The following is a 22,701-nucleotide window of genomic DNA, read 5'->3' on the forward strand; positions in this document are numbered from 1 at the left end:
GTTCATCAGGAAATACAGTATCTCCATAAAGCCACAAACAGTTTTAAATGATTTGAAATCTGTCCTAAAATTTTTAGACACTTGTAACTCCACACTGATTTTTTGACTCATGAGTATAATGGTGGATGCCAACTTTACACATATTTGACATTCTCTCAGATTTCCTGTTTGATTTTGTCACTGAGCGGTTCCAAGTTGAATTTAATCATGAGATCCATTAATCTGCTGTTTAAAGGTATGTTAAAGCCAGTTAAGCTGGCTTTCAGAAAGTCACAAAGGAAAGCTAGAAAATCAGCTAAGCAGGTCAACAATTTAAAGCTTTAAAGTTAAATTAATAGTAAATATAAAGCTGTTGAGTTCATGGCTTTGAAATCTGTATGCAATGAAACTGGGACTGAAGTGTCAGGAAAATCCAAAAACGCCAGAGGTTTATGTCCAAAAAGGAGACAGAGGAGTCCTGCAACTTTATTCAAATATAGGGAGGGAGTCCACTGGGGCACACGCCCACGGGGTTTTCTCTCTCGAGGTTTCGGAGGGCGCAGCCTCCTTTTATCCCAAACTCCCGGCCTCACGTTGCCCTCTTCCATTCCCCACTGGTTGAGGTACTACGTAGGTACCTAGGTCCCGAACCACCTACCACATATTCCCCCCTTGAACCTACTATTTTACCCCAAAGTTCAGAAGTTCAGGCTTTTGCAGACCCTTGTCTGTTTCGGGAGCCAAGCTGTCTGGGCTCCGTAACAAACCTGCTGCCCAAAGTTAGTAGAGACATTAAATCCCATTTCAAAGATGTTAACACCCATACCTTCACCCATCAAATTGTTTGTAAAGACATTAGCTTTCCTCTCAGAAGTGCTGTCAGTGTAGGACAGGGCAGGTGTACAGGGCTGTCCCAGCCATGTATTCATCAGTAAGAAATTGGAAAAACAGAGCTTAGATGGCAGGTTTATTGGTGGAAGGTAAATCAGCCCCCTCCTGTCTTTATACACACCTGGCTTTGCAATGAACTCACCTGAACATATTTAATAGCACTAAGAAGGTGGCTAAATGCCTGCAAGTCTGGATACTGAGGTCCACCCACCACCACCACCACCTTTCAGTATTTTTAAGCCATGACTAGCCTAGAAAAAAAGAAATAATTTTAAATAGTTTTAAAGATTTTCCTGTTCTCCACCTCCAAAAAAATCCCCAACATCTTCATCCCAAAAACCAGCTCAAAGACACCAGATAGATCTTTTTCCCCTAGAAATGACATTTTTCATTAATTCAGTAATTCTGCATAGTTTTAATAGTTTTGATTTTCCTTCCTGAACCCCTTCCTTATAAAAAACACTGGAAAAATGAGGTAAAGGAAGACAAGGAAAAAAAACCCCTAACATCTTACTTTGTATGTTTGGCAAAAAGCTATTCTGAACACAACCATTTCTTTCATTTAGAAACTTATCTGTAATTGTTTAGGAAGCACTACTCCTGACATTTCACAGTAAATGTAAATAAAAAATAAAACCGACAAACATTTACAAAAACATGCTTACAGTAAAGCTATAAAGGCTTTCAAAATGTCAAGTATTTTTGGTAAACTCCTTGTGGAGTTGGTTTTGGTTTCATTTTTTTTTTATTCATGGATGGAAAAAAAAATCATAAGCTTAAAAGTGCATCACCACTACAAATACTTGGTTACTCCTTACAGCGTGTTCATTAGAAATTTGTTTAGCTTTGCTTTAGACAACTCAAACAATAGTTTCCGTTGCTCCCTTGACAGACCAAAACATTCCACTGTCTACCACAACAGGCAGAGAGACTTGCTGATCATCAGCCAAAATTCCCAATTCTTTACATCACTTCACTACTCGACTAGACATGTCTTTGTGTACAGAGTGCTCCCACAGCAAGGATTAGGCTCTTCCAACACACTCACCTACCAGAATGTTTAGGCTTCAGCCAACTCCAGCCCTCTCTCTATATAGCTGTCTACTTCCTCACAACTGCACCTTAAAAATCTACTGTTCTTATGCTTTTAAGTGCCTTCCAGCTGCCAGCAACTATTTGCCAACACAGGGCTAAGCAGGCTAGAGGCAGGCAGGAAACAGGAGCCATGTGTGAGTGGTGCAGCAATTTCAGAGCTCTGGGACTGCTATAGATGTTTATGGAAAAAAATCTATGGACGCTCCTAAAGAAGGGAAACAGACACTAAGTCAGTAAATCAGACTACATCAGTAGCATTTGCTTGTCTCTAAAAAACTGAAAAGACTTAAGGTTTGGGGTTTTCTTCCCTTTGGCTCCTGAATCACTGTCATGAATCTCAGATAACACATGCTCTTCGAAAAATTCTATTCCTTGCTGTCAAATGACCACACCAAATCAGAAACAGGGACAAAAGGGAAGAAAATCCTGCTACAATCTCATTCTCTCTTCTTACATTAACTTTGTCGACATATAATCCAAATTCATAGCATATAATACTATATTGTTTTATTATAAACTCAAAAGAGCATACCAAGTAATAAATCTGGGTACAAAATTGGAAAATGGAGCAGCCAAGCTAACTTAAAACATGCCACTTACCTAAAACACGCTTGAAAAACCTGGGATTTTCAACATTTCTCTCTTTTATATTGTGCAAAGGAGCACACTTGGCTTAATAATTGTAGTGGTGTGTCTGTTTTGGAGCACTTGTAGATACCTCCATTGGTAACTTTCCAGCTCTGTTCCTGCTTCTCTGCTAGGCCATCTGACATGAAAAGTCTGCATTTGCTAATAATGCGATTCTCCATTCATTAATAATTCACTTCTGAGTCTGCTGCGTGCTGTAGGGGAACAGATAACTTTCACAATGAATTTAGCAGCCTCTAGTGGGCTCATTTGCTCTGCTTTTTTTTTTTTGTTTTTGTTTGGGTTTTCTTTTTGCTTTTGCTACTTGGAGGACAGAAGGTACGTGCTTTGACTTTAGAGAAGCAAGCGTCAAAAGCAGTTTGCTCTTTTCAGTGTGAGTTACGTGTAAGCTTTTCTGTTTCTGAACGAAGAGCTTCTCCATCTAAAATGGAAGCTGATGATGTATCTCCTTAGGCACGTGTTTTCAAGGCAAGATGGCTAAACAGGGGGTTGTTTCTATTGTGAGATTATGTGGTAGCACTTACTCATTAAAAAAAGAAAAATGAGAGTTCCCTTTTTGTCTTCGTGCAGATGATCGGTGTTCCAGGCTTTCTTACTAAACATCTTACTTTTCTTGCTTTCTTACATAAACATCTATAGCTCTGATGGATATAAAAGACTGGTAGATGCAGTGCCTACTTTAAGGCAAAAATGAGAAAAGGTTTTCCTTTGGGTGAGGAGGCAGATGGTTGGTTTACTATCCTTCAGCCAGCACATTCAAATCTCAGCTGAGCTCTTTTTAAAGTGCTATGTGTAAATGCTTACCCTTTGGTTTAAAGCAGCCTTATCTGTTCACCTTTCCTGTACCATCCTTGCTGTACAATCAAACTCTCAAATACTTTTCTTTTGTTGCCTGTTATCCTGGGAAACAAATAGAGCCTTCCTGTTATGTGACTCCTAATTGGAACTGAAGGGAAAAAAATAAATCACATGAAAACCTAAAAAAGTAATTTCAAGTTTTCTTTTGGCTTCTGTACAAGAAACTGAAAATTCAATGATGATTTTCTCAAAGCAACACTGTAGCCTGGTTTCCATAGCAAATTTTTCTTCTAAAATAATTTTTGTGCAATAGCTTACACAACTAGGGTAATAATTGATGCAAAAAATCACAAGAGTTTGGTAATTCTCATGATTTGGTCTTGGATGAAGGTCTCCATAAGCAGCAGGGGCTGAGCAGGGCAGGCCTGAACAAAATTGCTGCTCAAGATAACAACTATCTTCTGGTACGGAATATGATTTTAGATTTGAACTCTGGGAAAAAAAAGGCAGAAACCCCTTTATTAAAAATGGCCTGAACTTGGAGTCAAGGGAAATAAATGAAAGCTGAAAGTTCCTAAGACATCTAAAAAAAAAAATCAAGCCAGCTTTCTAGAGACACACAAGGAGGAACTGCAGGTTCAGCTGTCCTTGTCCCCATCTGTGTGTGCTGTGGCTGACAAATGCAGAACAAAAAGGTGTGAGCAATGCAACCATTACAAAGTACAACACACCGCGGCTTGGTGTAATATTTTCTTTGCATTGTACGAGCATGTCTGTCAAAAGCAAGCAAACAGAGTGGTTTTGTAAAAAGGGAGTTGAGTTAACCCTCTCTAAAGCAACTCTGTCCCCCCTCCCAGCAGGGCCCAGCATGCCGCAGTACAAGCTCACCTACTTCAACCTGCGAGGACGAGCAGAGATCAGCCGCTACCTCTTTGCCTATTCGGGCAAGGAGTATGAAGACCACAGGATAGAAGCTGCAGACTGGCCCAAAATCAAGCCAAGTGAGTAGCACGGGTTCTCATAGCCAAAGTTCCACTAGAAATGCTGTCAAAAAGAAAAGCAATTGAAGAGGTACCTGTATGTTTCGTGAGCAGAAATACACCTAATTTCTGGCTTTAATTAAGGCTATGCGAGTTTTAAGGTGAGACACCCAAAATGTCACTGCTGATGCTCTCACAGGAGACCGGATCCAAACCTTCAGACAATCTGAAATGATTTACCTGCTGTCAGCCAGCTGGCCTTTTACTCCTGATCAATTCAGTACAGCTTTTGTGTACCTAAAGAAAACCAAAGGAGTGCTGATCTCAGTTTCTCTGGATAATTTGATCTCAAAGACCACACCTTAGCCTTCACCCTGGGTTTAGAAAGCCAAATAGGAAAGAAGTGTCAGGAAGGACACTCCTTGTAACCTGAAAGGTCTTCAGAGAGGAAAAGTGATGAGAAAACAAAAAGTCAGTTGATATAGCAAAGAAAAAACAAAAGTATCAAAAGAGGTACTAGAAAATAATTATTCCTTAGACCAAACCCTTCCAGACCTTCCAGAAGTACCCTGCAGGCTATTGTACCCCATTCATTTCATGTCTTTTAGTTTAAATAACCTCTTTCCAGCTTTTAAAGGTATTTGTTATTTCTGTTCATTAAATTAGCCTTAGTTCAAATGAAACAGATCTTGAGTTTGAAGACTCAGGGTGTGAAATCAGAGAAATCTATGTCTTCATTTCATGGATTAGGCCTGTATTTGGCTACATGGGCTATGACTTTCACATCCAGAATGAAGAGTAATGCCTTTAGTTTAGGGAAAAGACGCAACAAATGCACAGCGTGATTTCTGTTAATGAAGCAATGTTTCTTGATAAGCTTTCACACCATTTAGTAAGCCCAGCCAGCAAGCTACCAAATTTTTCCAGGGTGCTAATTTTGTAGGTTTGGTCTTTTCTGTTTGCAGTGACTTGAATGATAAACACCCAAAACAGAGCTGTAATCCAAGTGGCCATTGAAGCCTTCAGTGGTGCTCAAGCCTAGTAAACACTGGCAAAAATCCACAAAGAGGAATAAGAAGCAGTGGAACTGGGATGTTTTCAGCTAGGAATGACTGCCTTTGGAAACCTTTTCCTTAGGAGAGCTTAAGCCAGTTGACCACGTGGTACAGCTTATTTCTCTTTCACTGCAATTCTCGGGGAAGCAGGGTAGAAACTAAAGGTGAGATTAAGAATTCAGATGACCTGAGGAAAGCTCTGCATAGGCTTTTCATACTTAATTACACACATATTCACACATATGCACACTCACTTTTGTCCTGAAACAAAGTTGAGCATATAAGCAAACTATATGTTTATGTAGAGTTTTGTATACTGATTTCATAAGTAAGACAAATTAAAAAGACAAAGCATAATTGGTCACTTAAAGGGTGCAGAGGCATTCGCATTCTAGGACAAGATGTTCTAACAGCAGAGCTATCAGACAAGGTAAAAGCATTGCATCACTCTTTGAATATTGTTGATGATCCCCGTCTCTGAACAGCACAAGAAACAATGCAGGAAAATTCTTCCTATGCTTTTCTTCAGTGCTCACTCCACAAACCTCCCAGTGGAGCTTTATGTATACAGGACTTGCTCACTACAGTGAATGTCCAGCTGCAGCACCATTTCCACAAAAACAATGGGAGCAGAGACACACTAGAAATCTTAAGCTACACAATTTATAACTGTATTGGCTGCATTAATGGATGTTTTTGTTTCCCTTTCTGTGCTCTGAAGAGTTTGCTAGCAGGCTTACCAAGGGTTAATTAACATTTTTCATTTTCTCTGCATAATGGCTTTTCATAGCAGCCTCTATAACTGATCCCTAGATGAAATTCCGCAGCAGATAAGAAGTTTAGTAAAATGTGGGGGCTGCCACTCTAAGATTTGTGAAGTCATCTGTGCAAAATTTATTCTGGCCTAAGAGTTCTTTGAATTTCAGGCATCTGTAGACACCCAGTCAGTCAGTGGATGGGAACTGGAGTGTACCCTGCTAATGGACCAGGAAAACATACACCTACACAGAAACAGTTTGGTGTATATCTGAAAGTGCTGTCACATCTTATGGCAGCAGGCTAAACTTTTGCTTTTCAAATCTCCCTGAAGCCTAGCTCTAGCACCAAAGTAATGGTGCCATCTGCCACCACGGACATCTGCATTACGGACAACAAGCAGTTAAAAGGTTTGCCAATTAAAACAAGAGTAAAGGTTTCTTGCGTGCATAAGAGTGTAATGCTGCTTAAGTAAATTGTCTGGAGATCACCTAGCTGATGACTACCTCCTCCTCCTTTGTGAGGTGTTTCTCATGGTTACTCACAGTATTTCCAGACAAAATGTTCTCCCACAGGCAAATCATTCAGCAAAACACTGAATCAAAGGTAGCAACAGGGCTTTGGAATAAGCAGCCTTAACTGTTCAACAAGACCAATAGCCAGTGCCCCAATCTGCCCTAGGGCACCTAAACTCTGACTTTGCAGGCTGTGACTCAACACGAGAAACAGTTGTCTCCTGGACAGGGAGTAGGTTTGTACAAGCTTTGTGTGCCTTCACACTACGAGTGTTGCATACAGCATTTCTCTTATGGAAAACAAGCCTTACATTCTCTGCAATCCTGAGTTTTCAAAATGTGCCTCAGCTTTTTCCACAGAGACGTGTTTTGAAGATGAAAATGCACGAGGGATCAGGATGCTTGCCTGCAAAGTTAAACTACTGCTGTGTTCAAAAAGTAAATGTGAAATGAGATCCATCCAACCCATTGCATATACAAAGGCATAGTTCACTCTGCTGAGAATTCTTCTGCACCACTCTCATTTTTATCTGTATTCAGATCTTTTATATAAAGCTTTTTTCCCCCTCTTACTTCTACTGAACTGGGTCTGCCTTAGAAAGAAGAGAAATAAAAGAATAGACTCCAGTCAGTCTCATCCTGGTGAAAACCAAAGGGTGGTAAGTGTTTAGCAATGATAAAGGATAAAGAATTACAGCTGCATTTGACGTGCCAGTAGTTAAAGTAATAGCAATTTAGTACACAGCTTATTTTGTAGCCCTCAAAAATCACCAAAATTGGTCCAATTAATTGAACTAATTACATAATTATATATTGAGGTGAAATTAAGAAATACCAGACAAATTACTCTGCACACTTGCATACACCATGTTTGCCATTACCCACTTGCCTATGAAAGATCTGGAGCCAGTTTTGACTGCAGTCTGCAAGCACAATGTGATGTCCCTCTTTTTAAAAACTTCAAGTATGATGAAGCAAGATAAAAAAAATACTTAGGGAAGAAGCTTGGACAAGAGAACGCTTCATGTTTCTTGAGCTAATAAGGAGAACAAATTGAATAATCCAAGGTTGTCTAAGAGCACAAGGAGTCAGGTCTCTGAGATCTGAGAGGATAAGTTTGCTTCAGCAGTTTTCTCAAAAGTAAAGTAAGATTTTGCAACAAATACCAAGCCAGCCAAATCATCATACCATATAAACCAGGAAATACTGGCATTATTCTGAAGAAAAGACCTAGTTCTGTAAAACTGATGGAAAAGAGAAAATCTGTGCCTAAAGACTAGTGTGCAGAAAGGCCATTTAGAAAGCAGACTTGCAGCTGCTGCAAGTTTAATTTTTGACCTGAATCAAAGAGTGCGGTGGGGTTTGTTGTTTGTTTTGGCATTTTTCATGTGGCTGCCACCAATAAGCTGCAATCCTAATGTATCTTCAGGCAAATAAATAAATCCTCCCTCCTGGAAATACCATCCCACTTGATTTTGTTTACACCTAATGGTGCTGTTGTTGTGTATGCAAGGAAAGCCTTTTATAAAATAAGAACTTCTGTTATTTGGATTATACATGCTGAAATTAAAATTTCTATAACTCAGCATTTCTTTTCTTCCCTTCTGACACTAATCAGATCATCTTTGGTAAATTTTCCAGTTGGTGATTTTGGGCAAGGACTGCAGTTTATAATAAAAACAGGTTTAAGGAAGTCAGTGTATAAGCATTGTCCTGCTTTAGCACATAATTTTAAAAATCAGACAAATATTAAGCAGCAGCTTTCCATAACTCTTCACTTTGTATAAGTGAATAATTATTTTAACAAGTAAACAAACTCATTCTTTACAATTCCTTTTGAACAGACTGACTTGCCCATGCCCCCCTTTAAAGGGTAATCAATTCAAGATCTACAATAAGCTCATACAAGATCTCTATTTCCACACAATGGGCTCCTCACACGAAGCATCATTGCACTGACATAAATCATGATGCAGCAGAAAATCCCCTGTAATGGTGCACTAAGTTACCATCACCTTAGATATTAGGCTGGCAGGCAGCAAGAGCTTTTGATCTGTGTCTCCTTCAAGCAACTTGAAGCCAAGACAATAACACAGACTTTATCATCATAGCAAAGGAGGCTTCTGCTGTACTGATGGCTGTAAACATCCCTTGGACTGTTTAGGATGTGCAGAATGGTGCTTGAAAGGTGCTTAGGAAACCTGATGGACTAATGGACTCCCAAGATAACAGGTGTTTCTCAAGATTTACCTGACAACAGACAAAAATTCCTCAGGGGAGCAGTTGCCCTGCTTCCTGAGTGACTTTCTGCTATGTAGCTCTAGCTAAAGTGTGTACATAGCTATCTCTGGGTAAAAAGTAGGGCTTAGCAAGAACTTCCAAGGAGAATATGAGTTGTAATAGCACTGAACCTGGGCTGAGATTACATCAGAGCATCCTCCTCATCATCCTTTTCTAAAAGATCCAGATTCCAAGTACCTCCAGCTCTGGGCCTACCATTTTCCAAGTGCCTTGATCCTCTGTCATCGTAAAAAAAAAAAAAACAACATATTTCATATATTTCTTATCAGAAGATGCAAAGTATCTCAATACATTTGTTTCTCACGATCCAATTTAAATATGAATGGATAGGAAAAGCAGTTATAGTCAGTTTTCAAGGCAAAGGCAAGGCAAACTTATTTTGACACAGATGTTGTAGTAAGAAATATGACTGTGACATTTATTTTCCCCTATATTTGACTTATCCAGCTGCCTTATTATAGAGCCAATCTAAGCTTGATTACCAAACAATTAATTATTCAGCTTTTGAGCAATAATCAAGTGCTTAAGTACAGGCTGCATTGCATCAACACCATGGACAATTACAACATGGGCAGGATGAGTCATGGGCAGGTCAGCACGGGGGAAATGGGGGAACATTTTGGAGGGACAGAACAGAAATGAGCAGAAGAAGAATAATGAAGAAGTTGAGTGAAAATGGAAGAAAGAGGCAAGGGAAGGAGAACGTTAAGAGCTGTATCTGCACAGGGGAGAAGAGAGGTGAGAAGCACAGCACAGCACCAGCAGCTGACCAGCCTGGATTCAAGGCTTGGACAAAACTGTGCTCAGCTCTGTTGTGTTTCCCCTCCCTGTCCCTGACAGAGGAACAGTCCCACAGGAGCGCCATCCACTGGGTTGTGGCCAGAAGGACGAGTGAGGAGCTTGTGTTCAGAGGGAAGGCCTGAACACCAGTGAGAACCTACAGGCATGGCAGGACTCCAGCAGTTATCACAGCCCTTTGGGACTTGCTGGGGTGGAAATTAATTAAAGGGATGTCCTTGCTTTTAACACACATCAGGCCTCATCTCCCCTACTCAGCACCCAGCAGAAACCTTTATAAACACCACAGTTCTAGTCACAAAAGCCAACGAAAACTAAAGTAGTATGAAAAGGAATTAATCCAATTCCTAAACACTGCACAGATACTTTAGTGAGATCTTCCTAAAATGAGAAGAGAGGCTGCAGATCAGTCTGATGACTTGTCCTCTGTCAAGGTTTTCTTCATGGCTGGTGTAGTCTGTGCAGATTTCATTCCAGCATGAGATGCAAAAAAACCAATAAATAACCAACATAATATGAAAAGCAAGAATTTGCTGATAAAAGTTCAACTTAAAGAAGACTATGGGTTTAGTTATTCAAAAAAGAGGCTTTTTAAAAACCCTGTTTCTTTTTCCAGTCAGTTTTCGATCTAAATTTGGAAACCAACAAACACGTTCACAGTGCTTTGTACTTCAGATGAGCAGCAAAGCAAGCGGGAGCTAAATGGGAAAGGTCATATTTTGTGCATGTCTGAGAAATGACACTGTTTGCACGACGACAGCAATAGATTTTTCTGCTTTTCCTTCTCAAAATTTATTTTGAGTGGGAGTTGGAAACATTGTAAGACAACATTGTTTTGAAAAACATGGAAAGGACATCATATGGATACACAAGGGTTTAAACTGACGTAAGTACCGAGCAGCCCCCAAAACAATCAGGGTTAGAGAAAAACCAGCAAAGTGACACTCACATCCTTCCAGCCTGCACTACTTCGGCATTACTGCTCAGCTGTAATTGCTCCCCAATGGACGGTGTTTATGCCTTGCCCCCATGACCTTGATTCTACCCAAAGAATAATCTCTCTCACACGCCAGCTTTTCACTTGCTCATCTGAAGTAGGAGCCTGGCAGGAACTGACTTAACTGCTCTGCTTATCTGGAGTCACACAAACCATGCTTTTCACCAAAACTGAGAAAACTTCAGCAGGTTTAGTACCATGCTTATACAACGGGGCATTTGGGCATCTCCTCAACCATGTCAGTGAGCAGAGTTGGGCCAAAAGCACCACAGGAGGTCAAAGCAATCCACAGAAGCCCATATCCATGAGTCTAAGGGTAACACTACTTAAATCCATGTGCAGACAGGTTTCTGCTGTAGCATGGAGCCCCTGAGGACATGGCCTGGATGTGGTTTTTGCAAGAGGCAAAGTTTCTAGTGGCCACATTGAAGTCATTTGTCAAACCCCAACCTTACCTCCAACAATCATCCAGTGTGAAGGCTCCTTACACCCTCCCTTGGGATGAGCTGTGTGACACAAATCTACCCCCCTCTTCTCCAGCTGGAAAAAGAAGATTCCAATTTTCAGAGAAAATGCATTCTTCCCCATAACAGCCAAACTAAGATATACAAAAAATTTCCTGGGAAAATCGTTATTTTAAGTTAAAAATGCTAAAAGATACTTTACAACAGGTTCCTAAAAATTTTGGCCATTACATGAATTTTAGATAACATTTCAAAGGAAAATATTCTTTTTTCCTAAATTTTTCCAGATTGAAAGCACAACTTTATAAGCCATTATACCTTCTCCTTAAATATGAAGGAAATGCACTAGAAATATTTTCTGCCCCTTGACTAGTCTTTGTTATTTTCTTCAGCTGTAAAACAGCCTGAATATCTGCTGTGCTTTCTGGTGTTCAAGCATTGCATGCCCTGCATCTAAGAAGAAACAGCAGTTTTTTAAAATCATCTGCACAGCACAAGTGTACTTTCTTCAAACCTCTTAGAATTGCACTCATTTACAGCTTATTAACTCAATAATCAACAAAACCAGTGTATAATTGGTTACATGCACTCTATCAGCTGGGGAAAAAAAAAATCTATGATTACGTAAAATCCCATTTTTTTCCCTCTTCTTGATAAGAAAAAATTAAATAGCATTTGGAACACAGAAGAAAGGAAGGAACATCTATCATTTACCATCTTTTACCCTTTATAGAGTCCATTGTTCAGTAATGATAGCAACAGATTTACTGCCTCCTAACTAAAAAAGCCCAAGTCTCATTATAAATCAAAGCATAAATACTTTTGGACATTATGGGACAACATACAATGAAGTCTGCTCTCATTTATTAATTTCATAATTGTATTAGGAATCATGCAATTGTATGTACACAAAACAAAGCTGTTGTTGTAGATTGCCAGTTGCCAACTGTTTCTCTTTCAGAGAAGAATAAGCAGGTCTTAAAGAAAGTAGCTCAGCACTGAGGAGGAAGACCTTCGTAGACATTACTCATGTTTTCAAGGAATGAATAGCAATTCCCTTAAATTCAGAAATGACCAGATTCCTTAGAAACAGAGCATGAGAGATGACTACCACTCTGCCAGTCAGCTGACTTTGACACTGTAAACCATGTTCTTCAGCTGTTCAGAAAGATGCTTCCCTCCTTTAGCTGTAATCAAGGATTTCTTAAAAAAAAAACCAACCAACCAGCCCCCCAAAAATGTCCATAGAAACAAACTGGCTTTAATTTTTCTTGTAGTGACCCACGAAGTGACACATCAGTCAAAGGTGGGATTTATAGACTTCTTCCACTGTATGTAAACACAGCAGCAAAACTATCTGTTGGTTTCTGGATGAAGCAATCCCGGTTTCACAGTTTCCCAACCTGAGCAGTGAGTGACAGTGTGTTTTGACAACTATTGCCACAGACTGGCTTAGTCATATTGACCCTGCCAGAACTGCATCACCCCATAGCATTCCTACCGGGGCCTCCAAAAGAGGCTGCTTAACTCCTTCATGGGGGGAGCTATTATCCCTGCTCTGGCTGCACTTTTGCTGTCCCCTGTTGTCAGGCATTGTTGTAGATCCCTGTGTGGTCTGGGGGGATCTGGAGCAGGCTGCAGGCTGACCACACTGGCACATCCAGCAGTCACACCTGCTCTCATCTCCTCTACTTGTGCTGGCCTGAAAGATGTGCTTTACATAAGCAAACATTGTTAACATCTCTACTGCTTTGGAGCAGTGATGCTCAGGGCACTCTGCACCACCAACCCACAGCACAGAACCAAGGCTCTTCTCATTTTCATAGCCAGAGAGCTTTTCTGTTAAACATTCAGGGATACAACTTGTCATCTCTCAATGATTCTCAACGAAACAAAACATGGACTTGCCGTGACCTTGCTGCTCTCTGGATTATAAACATTTGAAGTCTTCTGCACAAGAAGTCTATTATTGCTTCAATAACAACCAGCAGAGCCTGCTTTCTCCCTGGGGTACAGCAGCTAATGCTCATTGAACTCTCTTGCTTCTGCTAGTCATTAGCATCCAAATTTACACCGACTTCACACACTTCCCAGTGTGCTGAACTTAAGGAAAAAAAAAAAAGGTATCATGAGTGCTGTGTTCAGATACAGGAAAAAAAAACCAAAGAAAAAAGGCACAGAGGAGTCCTGGATGTCTTGTGCAACTGCAGAATTCATGTTGCAGATCAAGATTTGACATCTAAGATCCCGTACTTAATGTGATTCACACACTGCATGCTAAACCACAGAGGAGCTGGCAGTGCTCATCATTTATGAAGTTGCCTGCTATGATCAGCACTTGCAGTCACGTACTTGGAGATAGCATCCTTGGAAATGCAGACATTTACAGTTGCCTCAGTGAACAGCACCAGGTTCCCACAAGCAGATTCTCACTGCCCTAAACATGACAGTTTTGCCCAGGTTAAGCTTTGCTCCAAGGTTCCAGTTCCATTTTATATCATGCCAGCAGCTTCTCTGAAACACAGCAAAACAGCAGTCCAAGTTTCCACGTAACTGCGAAATTAATAACAGAAAAATAAGATTGATTTCTTATCTCACACTCCTTTGCAGATATCCACGACACCTGCTTAGTTTTTCTTTCCCTATACTTGAAGTCTGGAGGCTTCTTCCCCGTAACTGACTGAATTTTTTTTGAATGCAAGCCACATCAGCTAAATTTGGGTATCTTTTTATTTGTATTTGTTGTTCAGTATGAAAGATATATTTGTCTCAGTGATGACTGCCAAGTGAAATGCCCTGTCATGATGTAAGTTCTGAAATGCAGATGCTTCTCTGAATCACTGCTTCTGAATTTAAAACAACCATAAATTTAGAACATCTTGCAGTCTTTGCCCAATCTGTAGCTTCATGCCCCAGTTGGATCCTGCACTACGAAATCTTCAGTAGTACTCTACTTAACCTTGGCAGTCACTTTCCTGGGGAGGAAAAAGCAGGAGAGAGAAGGAAAGACTAATATTCCGTGAAAAGTTCCCCTATATAAAGAACTCTGGATGTATAGGAGCATATTTGGCCTCTGCAGCACAAAGCTAGGAAATAGGAAATGCAACACCTGGTTTCTATGCTATAGTTGCCTTCATGCAGTGCAATCTGATTACATCCTTAGCCTTTTTATTTTTATTCCATTCATTTCTCCACAGAAAGAGTGTGAAACTGTTAAGTGCTGTAACAATGCATACCCTCTGAGTGGTAAAACTACAGCTGTCACAGACTCCCACTGTTAATGACTATGATTTAACTTTTGGTTGTTTTTTCTTTCTCCTCCAAGCTCTCCCATTTGGCAAACTCCCTATTCTGGAAGTAGATGGAGTTATCATTCACCAGAGCCTGGCAATAGCAAGATACCTTGCCAAAGAATCAGGTAATGTATCTTTGACTATTTTCTTTCTCTCTTTTGAACTCACATTTAATGCTCAGGTAAAAATACATCCACAGTAAAAATAGAAACAAACCAACAGCTTGGCAAGCCTAACCATGCAGAAGTCAACACCAGCATGGCAAAAATGGAACCAGTGCCTGGGGTTTGGGCTGACTTCTCCAGCCAGTACACTTTATTCATTATGTCTGCATGACAGAAAGCACATACCTGTGGTTTCCCTAAGGCTGCCAGGGCAGTTTCTCCTAAAGCTAAACCTTGAGCTGCCGGGGTAACCAGAGAGATGACCAGGAGGAGGAGGTTTTGGAAGCATTAGAGATTATCACAGCAGGCAGAGAACTCTGAAGCAGATTTAGGCAACAATTCTGGGCTAGCAGAGAGATTAGAGGAGGTGGTGACATCACTTGCATCTTCAAATACTTACACGCTGTAGAAGTACACAACCAGTTAGATAAAATGATATAAGACTTAGCAATGCAAGTAATCAAAGAGAGTGGCCAGGCTTTGCTTTAGGTCAAAAAGCTTTCATTCAACACCATCTGCAAAAGGCAGATGTGTCCATGGCATGCCAAACATCAGCAAATTGAAGAAGGGGGCTGGGAAGCAAGTACTATCCTACTTTTTTACACTGTGAGCAAATTGATGTAGCCTGCCTTTCAGAATATCTCCCATTTTCTAACTGAGGAAAGAAGCAGAAGTTCACAGCGTTATTCTTCAAGGCACTAGCACAGCATATTTTCAAGCATGTCTGCAATACTCTGTTCCTGCCCATTTCCTCCAGCTTTGATACAATTTACTCCTTGCAAGAGAGGAGAATGAGGAAAGCCCACCTGGTGATGAAAAACAGTGGGAAAGCCTGCCTTCCACACAAGATTCCTCCCTCCCTGGCTCCTGTTGGGAGGCTGACCTGGAGCCATGCTCCTTTTGCAGTCTGAAGTTCGGACTTTTTTCAATTGACTTGCACCAGTGACAAAGGCTTGGGATCTGGAGCACAGTCTGACCATGCTGTGCTCTTTCCAGCATTACTCATGCTGTCAGCAACAGTAGGAAAAAGAGCACACATGGAAGGAAAAAAATATCTTTTCAAGTTCATTGTGAAAACTTGCTAGTTCTGCCACTAAGTCAGCAAACATGTCACTAATCCTTTAAAATTAAGAAATGGCATTTTTAGGTGCCCAACACCAACAACTTTTAGCTGAAGGATCACAGAACTTGAGGCCCAGTAGGAGAGGCACAACCTTCACCTTCAAAAGCACAAAGTTTCAGTAAGGGAGATGACCTGGCAGAGGTAGGGCAGGCAGTTTGTGATCCAAACCTGCACAAAGGTGAAACATAAACACAAGTCTGTGAAGTGAAAGTGAGGGAGAAAAAGTAGAACCATTAAGGGAACTGCAGGAAAGCCAAAGAACTACAGGGGAGAAAAGCAGATTTGTAAACAAGACAAAGTTTGGCTGACGTCCCTGATTACAATGAAGGAATAAAAAGTAAGTGGAAAGGGGTGAAAATGTTCTGAATGGGGCTGAATGAGGACGGTATAGGGAAAAAGAAGCAGACTTTCACAGGTGCACTTTTGGAGAACTTATTGACCAAAATGTAAAGACCATGAGATGGAGAAGGACATTGAAAGCTGGGATGGGGAAAGATTAAAGGAAAGGAATTTGTGCTGACCCTCACTGAATGTGCCAGGACAGTGGAAAGCAGAGAGGGTAAAGAAACAATGTTCAGGCTGTGGGCTCAGGTACTGGATAGAACAACTCACTGCTTTGGATGGCTGTAAGAGGCCAGAGAAGGAAAAAAGCAAAGGTAGATGAGATGGCACCTGGATGCAAGGAGTCAAATCCATGTTGTTAGCATCAAAAAGACCTGGAGAATATGTATTTTTATGGAAATGTTCCCAGAGTTTACCTTTGGGGCATCAAAAACTGCTGCTGACACTGTCTCTAACCTCCCTTCATATGCTGGCTTCCCACAGGTCTGGCAGGCCGGACACCTGTGGAACAGGCTTTAGCTGATGCCATTGTGGACACCATCGATGATTTCATGACGCTGTTCCCTTGGGCAGAGAAAAACCAGGACGTGAGAGTAAGACAATCCCTAATTTAAACAAAGACAGCAAGTAAGCCATGACCCTGTATCTGAGCATCTCCTCCTGAGACACTGACGGGTGTCAGCCACTGGGTCCATCAGCAAAGCTGGGCCCGTGGAGCTCTGTGGTTCTTCCTTGAGGCTGATCCCACCTCCTCCTTCACCAGGTTGTTTTCACCCTTGGTGGAAACTCTGAGACCATCATGAGCTGCCCCTCACTAGTGCAGCTTGAACCAAGGATGTGCCTACACCAAACTGCTCTTCAAAAGGGCAAAGATAAGACACTTCCACCCCAGCTGGCACTGTGGAATTCCTCTCTCTTGTCACGAGGAGCCTGTGCTCAAATCTTTCTGCCAACTCAATAAGATAAATAGCCCCATCCCATCCTTTAGTGCTTTTGCATTTTGATCTCCTCTAGGGTGTTCAATAAGTATCAGTCTTTAATAACATCAGCTACCACGGACAACTGCTTGTCAGTCAGCAGAGTGGTGTAGAACAGTGGGCACTGCTAAAAAGGGCAGGTAGCACAGCACTCACTCTGCTCTTCAGATGTCACAGCCCACCTTGGTCCTCTGCAGTGCTTCTGACAGCAGGCTATGGTGCCATGGCTACTTTAACACACCGTCATGGGCTTGTCCTACAGCATTTGGGGTTTCTTTTGGCATCAGTGCCTCTCACCAGAATCCCAAAAGCAAGCACGCAGATCAGTTGCTGGGGGAAGAAGGCGATGGGTAAGTTCACTCCAGCTTACAATGGCTCTGCACAGCTCTGACCTGAGCAGATAACCACACCCTCTTAGGGAAGTGGAGGTGTAACAACAGGTCTCACTGTAAACTGCCAGTGCAGCCACCTTCCATTTATTCAAAGGTAGCATTTCTGATCATTTAGTGTATCTTATTGCAGAGACCACAGAGTAAAAAATGGTGCCCCAAACCATTAATAATAAAGAAACAATGATCTTGCAGGGGGAAATCTGAAAGCATATTTGGAGCTTTAGTACTTAAAAGTGTGAATTACTTACATTTCCTAGTGATTTCCTAAAGCTTCCTAGTTTGGGGAGGGTAAGTTGACTCACGAGTTTTAATCATTTCAGAAGAGCCACACTCCTGCTGATGTGCTGGTGCAGAGGCAGCACTGCTGCTCCCCCATGGGGAAGCTCCTGTTGTAACTCCTGCGGGTGTCCCAGCTCGTACTCAAGCACTTCTCCAAAAAAGGACCCAGATCGTGTCACCAATGATTAATTTAAACGGGAAGAGCTGGTAGCCAACTCCTGTGTGCCCATCCGCACGTATGCATGCAAGGTTATGTCCTGGGGCCAAGTATGATGGGGAATTTCACTTTCCCAGACTCTCCTAACGCTGTCCTCCCTCTCTCCTCCCGGGTCCGCTGCCACCACCTTGTGGTCGAAGTGGCACCTCATGGTCTCACCAGGCCAGGTTTAAGTCAGTTACACGCACTGAAGTCAGAACACCTCCCCAGGCCTGACCAGTGCTCACAGGAACACACACCCCGGAGATGGTGAGAGGAAATGTTATGCCGTCTAGTCAGTAGCAATGAGAAATCAACGAAAAGTAGGGGAGCAGAGCTGGAAGATGCCTATGAAAGCTCCCTCCGTGCCAGGCACAGACTCTTCTTCCCTTCACCCCACATTCCCTAAAACACAGCTGGCATTGCAAGAGCTTTGCACTCACCACAGCAAAGCTCCAGGGCTGAGATGAGCAGGTTCTGCCACTCCAGAAGAGTGTTCCCATCAGCTTCTCAGCTTGGCTGTGCACTTCTGTAGTTGGGGAAGGTTGCTACCATCACGACCACACAATAGTTTGGAGTTTTCTTTGCAGGGTGAAACAGTGGGGAGAGGATCACTTACCTTAAAGAAAGGAAATACTACAAACCCAGGGCACAGATATCAGATTTCTGGACTGCAAACTCCTGGCTGATATTTGCAGTCACCTCATCCAGTTACTAAGGTCTTAACAAAGAAGAAAATTATGTCAAATCTTCAATCATGTCCATAGAAACACTGGTTTGATTTCAGCCTGCGTTTAGGTTTCTGACTCTTCCAATTTATTTTTTCATTAACCTCAATTAAAGCTGTAGAAATAATTCCATTCCTGTACACCAGTGCTTATTTACCCAAGCCTATCTTCCTCCAAAATTAGGCCAAGCACAGTAACTACACAAATTGTGCCACATGAGTTGACCAGATGGTTCCAATAGTCTGCAGTCTTAATTGTTTCCATGCAGGTGAGAAGAGAAAAAAGAAGCAGTTTTCCACTCCGAAGAAAACAGCTTAGCTCTTTTAAAAAGCAGCTTAAATACTTTCTGCTATGGGGAACAGCTGGTGGAGAACCACCACCATCCATAACCTCATGCTTCAGCCATTAACACACAAATACTAAGGCCTGAGCCTTTTGATCATCCTTTAAAAACACATTTCAGTCGCCTCAAATCTTATTGCTGTGGAGACAAAAAAAAGCAAAATAACATGAACATTAAAGTTGAGAGATAAACCAACCCCAGAAAAAGTTCAAAACCCGTGTTCCACATCTCACATGAGAAGGGCTGATAAGCAAAGATAACTGTCCAGCATCTTACTGACAGCATGGAAATGCTGAGCACAAGGGATTCTGGAAACATGAGACCACACACTAGAAAAGGTGACATTCAAAATGGTCCCCCAAAAATAACTATGAGACATTAGGAATATATTTTATAGCTGGATTCTTCCTGAATCTGTGGCAGAGCTCCTGCCTTGCCATGGCTGGGTGGCTGTCAGCACAGAAAAAGGAGCAGCATCACCACAGACATCACGTCAGCCTCGAGGAGCACTCCAGTGTTCATTAAGGGAGCAGTTGGCTTTAAGTCACAGCTCAGCAGGCCATGAATGCCATGTTTTGGTATCTAACATTAATCTTTTTCATATTTCAGCTTTCTTTTTCATTGTAGCCAGTTTGGTTTGTAACCGGGCAGAAACACCAATTTAGTGTAGTGGTTTGGTCCAAAATACTCATTACTGTTTAGCTTCTGTGAGATAAGAATTAGGAGAAAAGCAAAGCAGGCACCAAACTTGAAAGAATATAAAGAAGTTTATTAACAGACCTAAAAGAAGGAAAAAGAAAAAAATAAAATCATACCACACCTTCAGAACTCTTCTCCTGCCCCCACCTTTCTCCCTTCTCCCACTGACAACGTAAAAGGACAACCCTTGAGATGTTCTGTCTGTTTACCACTTCCATAATAACCTTGCTCAGTCTATTTAGAAAGAGAAGCCTCTTCTTGCTCGTGCTATGAAAACATTATCACAACGAGCCAGCCGCCCGGGTTGGTTCTCTGCTCGCATGTGAGTCCCTTCCCCGACTTGCAGCTTTTCCCACAACTGCTTTCGAGGGCCCACTCTTGAATTACTGGGGTATAAATTTAAGGTCGAGCCATTCAGGAACAAAAGTTCTCTTCACCCATCTCTAGGAGCATTTCATCTTTAAGAACAGAAGCCCTTCTCCTTCCCTTGGAGCAAAGGTCTTCCTCATCTTCATCTCTAGGACTATCTCTGGGAGCATCTCTAGGAACTGAGGTTTTCTCCTTTCCCATTTGGAGCAAAAGTCCTCATCGCTTCCATCTCTCCCTGTCCAAACTTCTCATGAAATTACAGCTGCGTCAGCATCTGCCTATCTCAGCGCAGGTGCTTTTGTTCACAAGTTGAACGCTCCACCCCTCATGCCTTCATGAAATTACAACGGGATACTCTGATATAGCATAGCTTCACAACAGAATTTCAGCTTTAAGCATCTCCTCTTTCTCTTCCCTCAGGTTTTCAGCTCTTCACACCACTAATAGGGTTAATCTCACCTAGGCCTTGCAGCTGGAATGTGGCTTATGGCTGTTGGTTACATGACCTCTGCCAGACAGCAGGGCAGCTTCAGCTGAAATCTTGGCCTTGGCACTGGAAGAGGGGGGGGAGCTGAGCTGCTCCGGCTGCCCACAGCCCTGCTATGGGGGAGGGGGGGGGGGGTTCCACAGCTGGAACAGGTCCATGGACTCCAAGATGGCCGTGGCCCGGCCCCCGCACGGGGCCCGCAGCCACCTGTCCCAGCACCGAAACGAGAGAGAGATGTAGGGGGGTGTGTCTGTTCTTAAGTGTGGATCACAGAGGTGGTCACTACTTTAAGTGGCTTAAAAAATTGTCCATATTCAAACTGGCCAGCTGATGGGTTCTGTCAGGTCATAGAGGAGCTGTAAGCACACCTTTGCAGAATATCACTTCCGAGACTATGCTTGCTAACCCATGACATTCTTAAATGAGAAAACCCCAAAAATTCAATTTTGCTGACTGCTTACACATTGGTGAGAATTTCTGTGTTTGTTTCTTCCCCCAGAAAAAAGCATTTGATGATATTCTCACCAACAAAGCACCTGAGCTACTGAAAGATTTGGATGCCTTCTTAGGGGATAAAAAGTGGCTGGTAGGGAATTCTGTAAGTATAATTCTTGTTTCTCCCATTCCAATCAGGTTGCCAGAAAAATAAAGTAATTGACTATTGGTGAATTTCTGGGTTTCATGTCAGGCCATGAAGCAACTCTCCCCTCACATTTAACTCTTTTGCTCTTACCAATACACAATTGGTCACTCAACTGCAAAGTGGAAATTGTTTTCCACAATATTAGAAGTGAGGCAAACCAGGACTAGGATCTGCATTTTCTAAAGCAGTTCAAAAGTATGTTGACACAAAACATTTTAAATGCCTTTGAACTTGTGAACACAAATTCATGACTACACAGAACTCTGCTTGTCATCACTGACTTATAAGGCAACATGAAAAAACTTCTATAAAAACATAGTACCCTTTTTTACCCCAAACTGTTTTAAGCACTTTTCTGCAGCACAGTTTCAGCAGTAAAGACTAATATTGTAATACAATTAATATTTGTACCAAGGGCTTTATTTTAACCAATATTTACTGAAGTCAGGCCTTGCATTGCAACCTAACAATTAGCTCTGTAGTAACAGGCTTAAAAAAAATACCCAAGATGACAAGTTAAACAAAACAGATAAATTCACAGTTTTTTAGAGAATATTAGTAGTCCTGGCTTTTGAGATTACCAACTAAAATTTACTGCTTTTTCTCCTATTTCCACTAGGTAACATGGGCTGATTTCTACTGGGATGTGTGCAGTACGACACTTCTGTCCTGTAAACCTGACCTGGCAGACAAATACCCCAGGCTTTTGGCTCTCAGGGAGAGAGTGCAAGCACTTCCGGCTATTGCAGCCTGGATTCAGAAAAGGCCAAAGAGTGTAATGTAGACCAGTTGTTCAGAAAAACAAATGCATGTTCAGTTTTCAATATGACAAACATCCTAAGTTATTAACTTCAGAATCATTTATATTAATTTCAGATGGCTATGCTGTATCAAATCAAAATCTACCACTTGTATTCACTTCAAGAGAATCTAAAATACTGATTTAGTTGAGTAATAAATATTGATTCACAGAAGTGTGGTTTCAATCACATTCCCCCTCTACTAACACAATGATTGATCAAACCGATTAATATTTTGTGCACTCTCAAAGGGAGAAAAGGTGAACAAATCTTCCTGAAGAGGTGCAATCTCAACATTTTGCCTATTTCAGTCTTTCAATCTGGAGGAAAGCAAGTTAAATAGAGAGGGCAAACGTGTGGGACACTAAGCAAAAAAAATAAAGAAAAAAAAAATGACCCACTTAGTCAATAAAATTCAAGGGCCTGAAAAAAGTGCTTGAGAAGCTTGAGGTTGATGCTGTGCCCCTGAAAGAAACCCAAACAGAAACTTCCAGAACAACCCAAAAAGCAGTTGCACAAAGCTGGTGCCCACACCAGCACCAGTTCTCCATAAATGCACCAGCTGCAAAAACATTCAACAGCTCAGTAT

The 22,701-nt window shown here is 41.6% G+C and overlaps 1 protein-coding gene across 4 annotated transcripts in view; it reads left to right on the forward strand.

Moving 5' to 3' along the window:
- HPGDS (hematopoietic prostaglandin D synthase) overlaps positions 1-22,286 on the forward strand; it is a 30,549-nt gene extending 8,263 nt beyond the window's left edge. For 2 of the 4 annotated variants that reach the window (XM_032108895.1, XM_032108893.1), the window contains exons 2-6: positions 4,272-4,412; positions 14,603-14,695; positions 16,683-16,792; positions 21,169-21,267; positions 21,932-22,286. In XM_032108895.1, the coding sequence (XP_031964786.1) occupies positions 4,280-4,412; positions 14,603-14,695; positions 16,683-16,792; positions 21,169-21,267; positions 21,932-22,096 (600 nt within the window). In that variant the 5' untranslated portion in view covers positions 4,272-4,279 and the 3' untranslated portion in view covers positions 22,097-22,286. Of the gene's footprint in view, positions 1-4,268; positions 4,413-14,602; positions 14,696-16,682; positions 16,793-21,168; positions 21,268-21,931 lie in introns of all 4 variants that reach the window. The other 2 variants (XM_032108894.1, XM_032108892.1) reach the window with 1 other exon arrangement.
- The last annotated feature ends 415 nt before the right edge of the window (positions 22,287-22,701 follow it).

This window comes from Corvus moneduloides, chromosome 5 (assembly GCF_009650955.1).
Source record: "Corvus moneduloides isolate bCorMon1 chromosome 5, bCorMon1.pri, whole genome shotgun sequence".
NCBI lineage: Eukaryota > Metazoa > Chordata > Aves > Passeriformes > Corvidae > Corvus > Corvus moneduloides.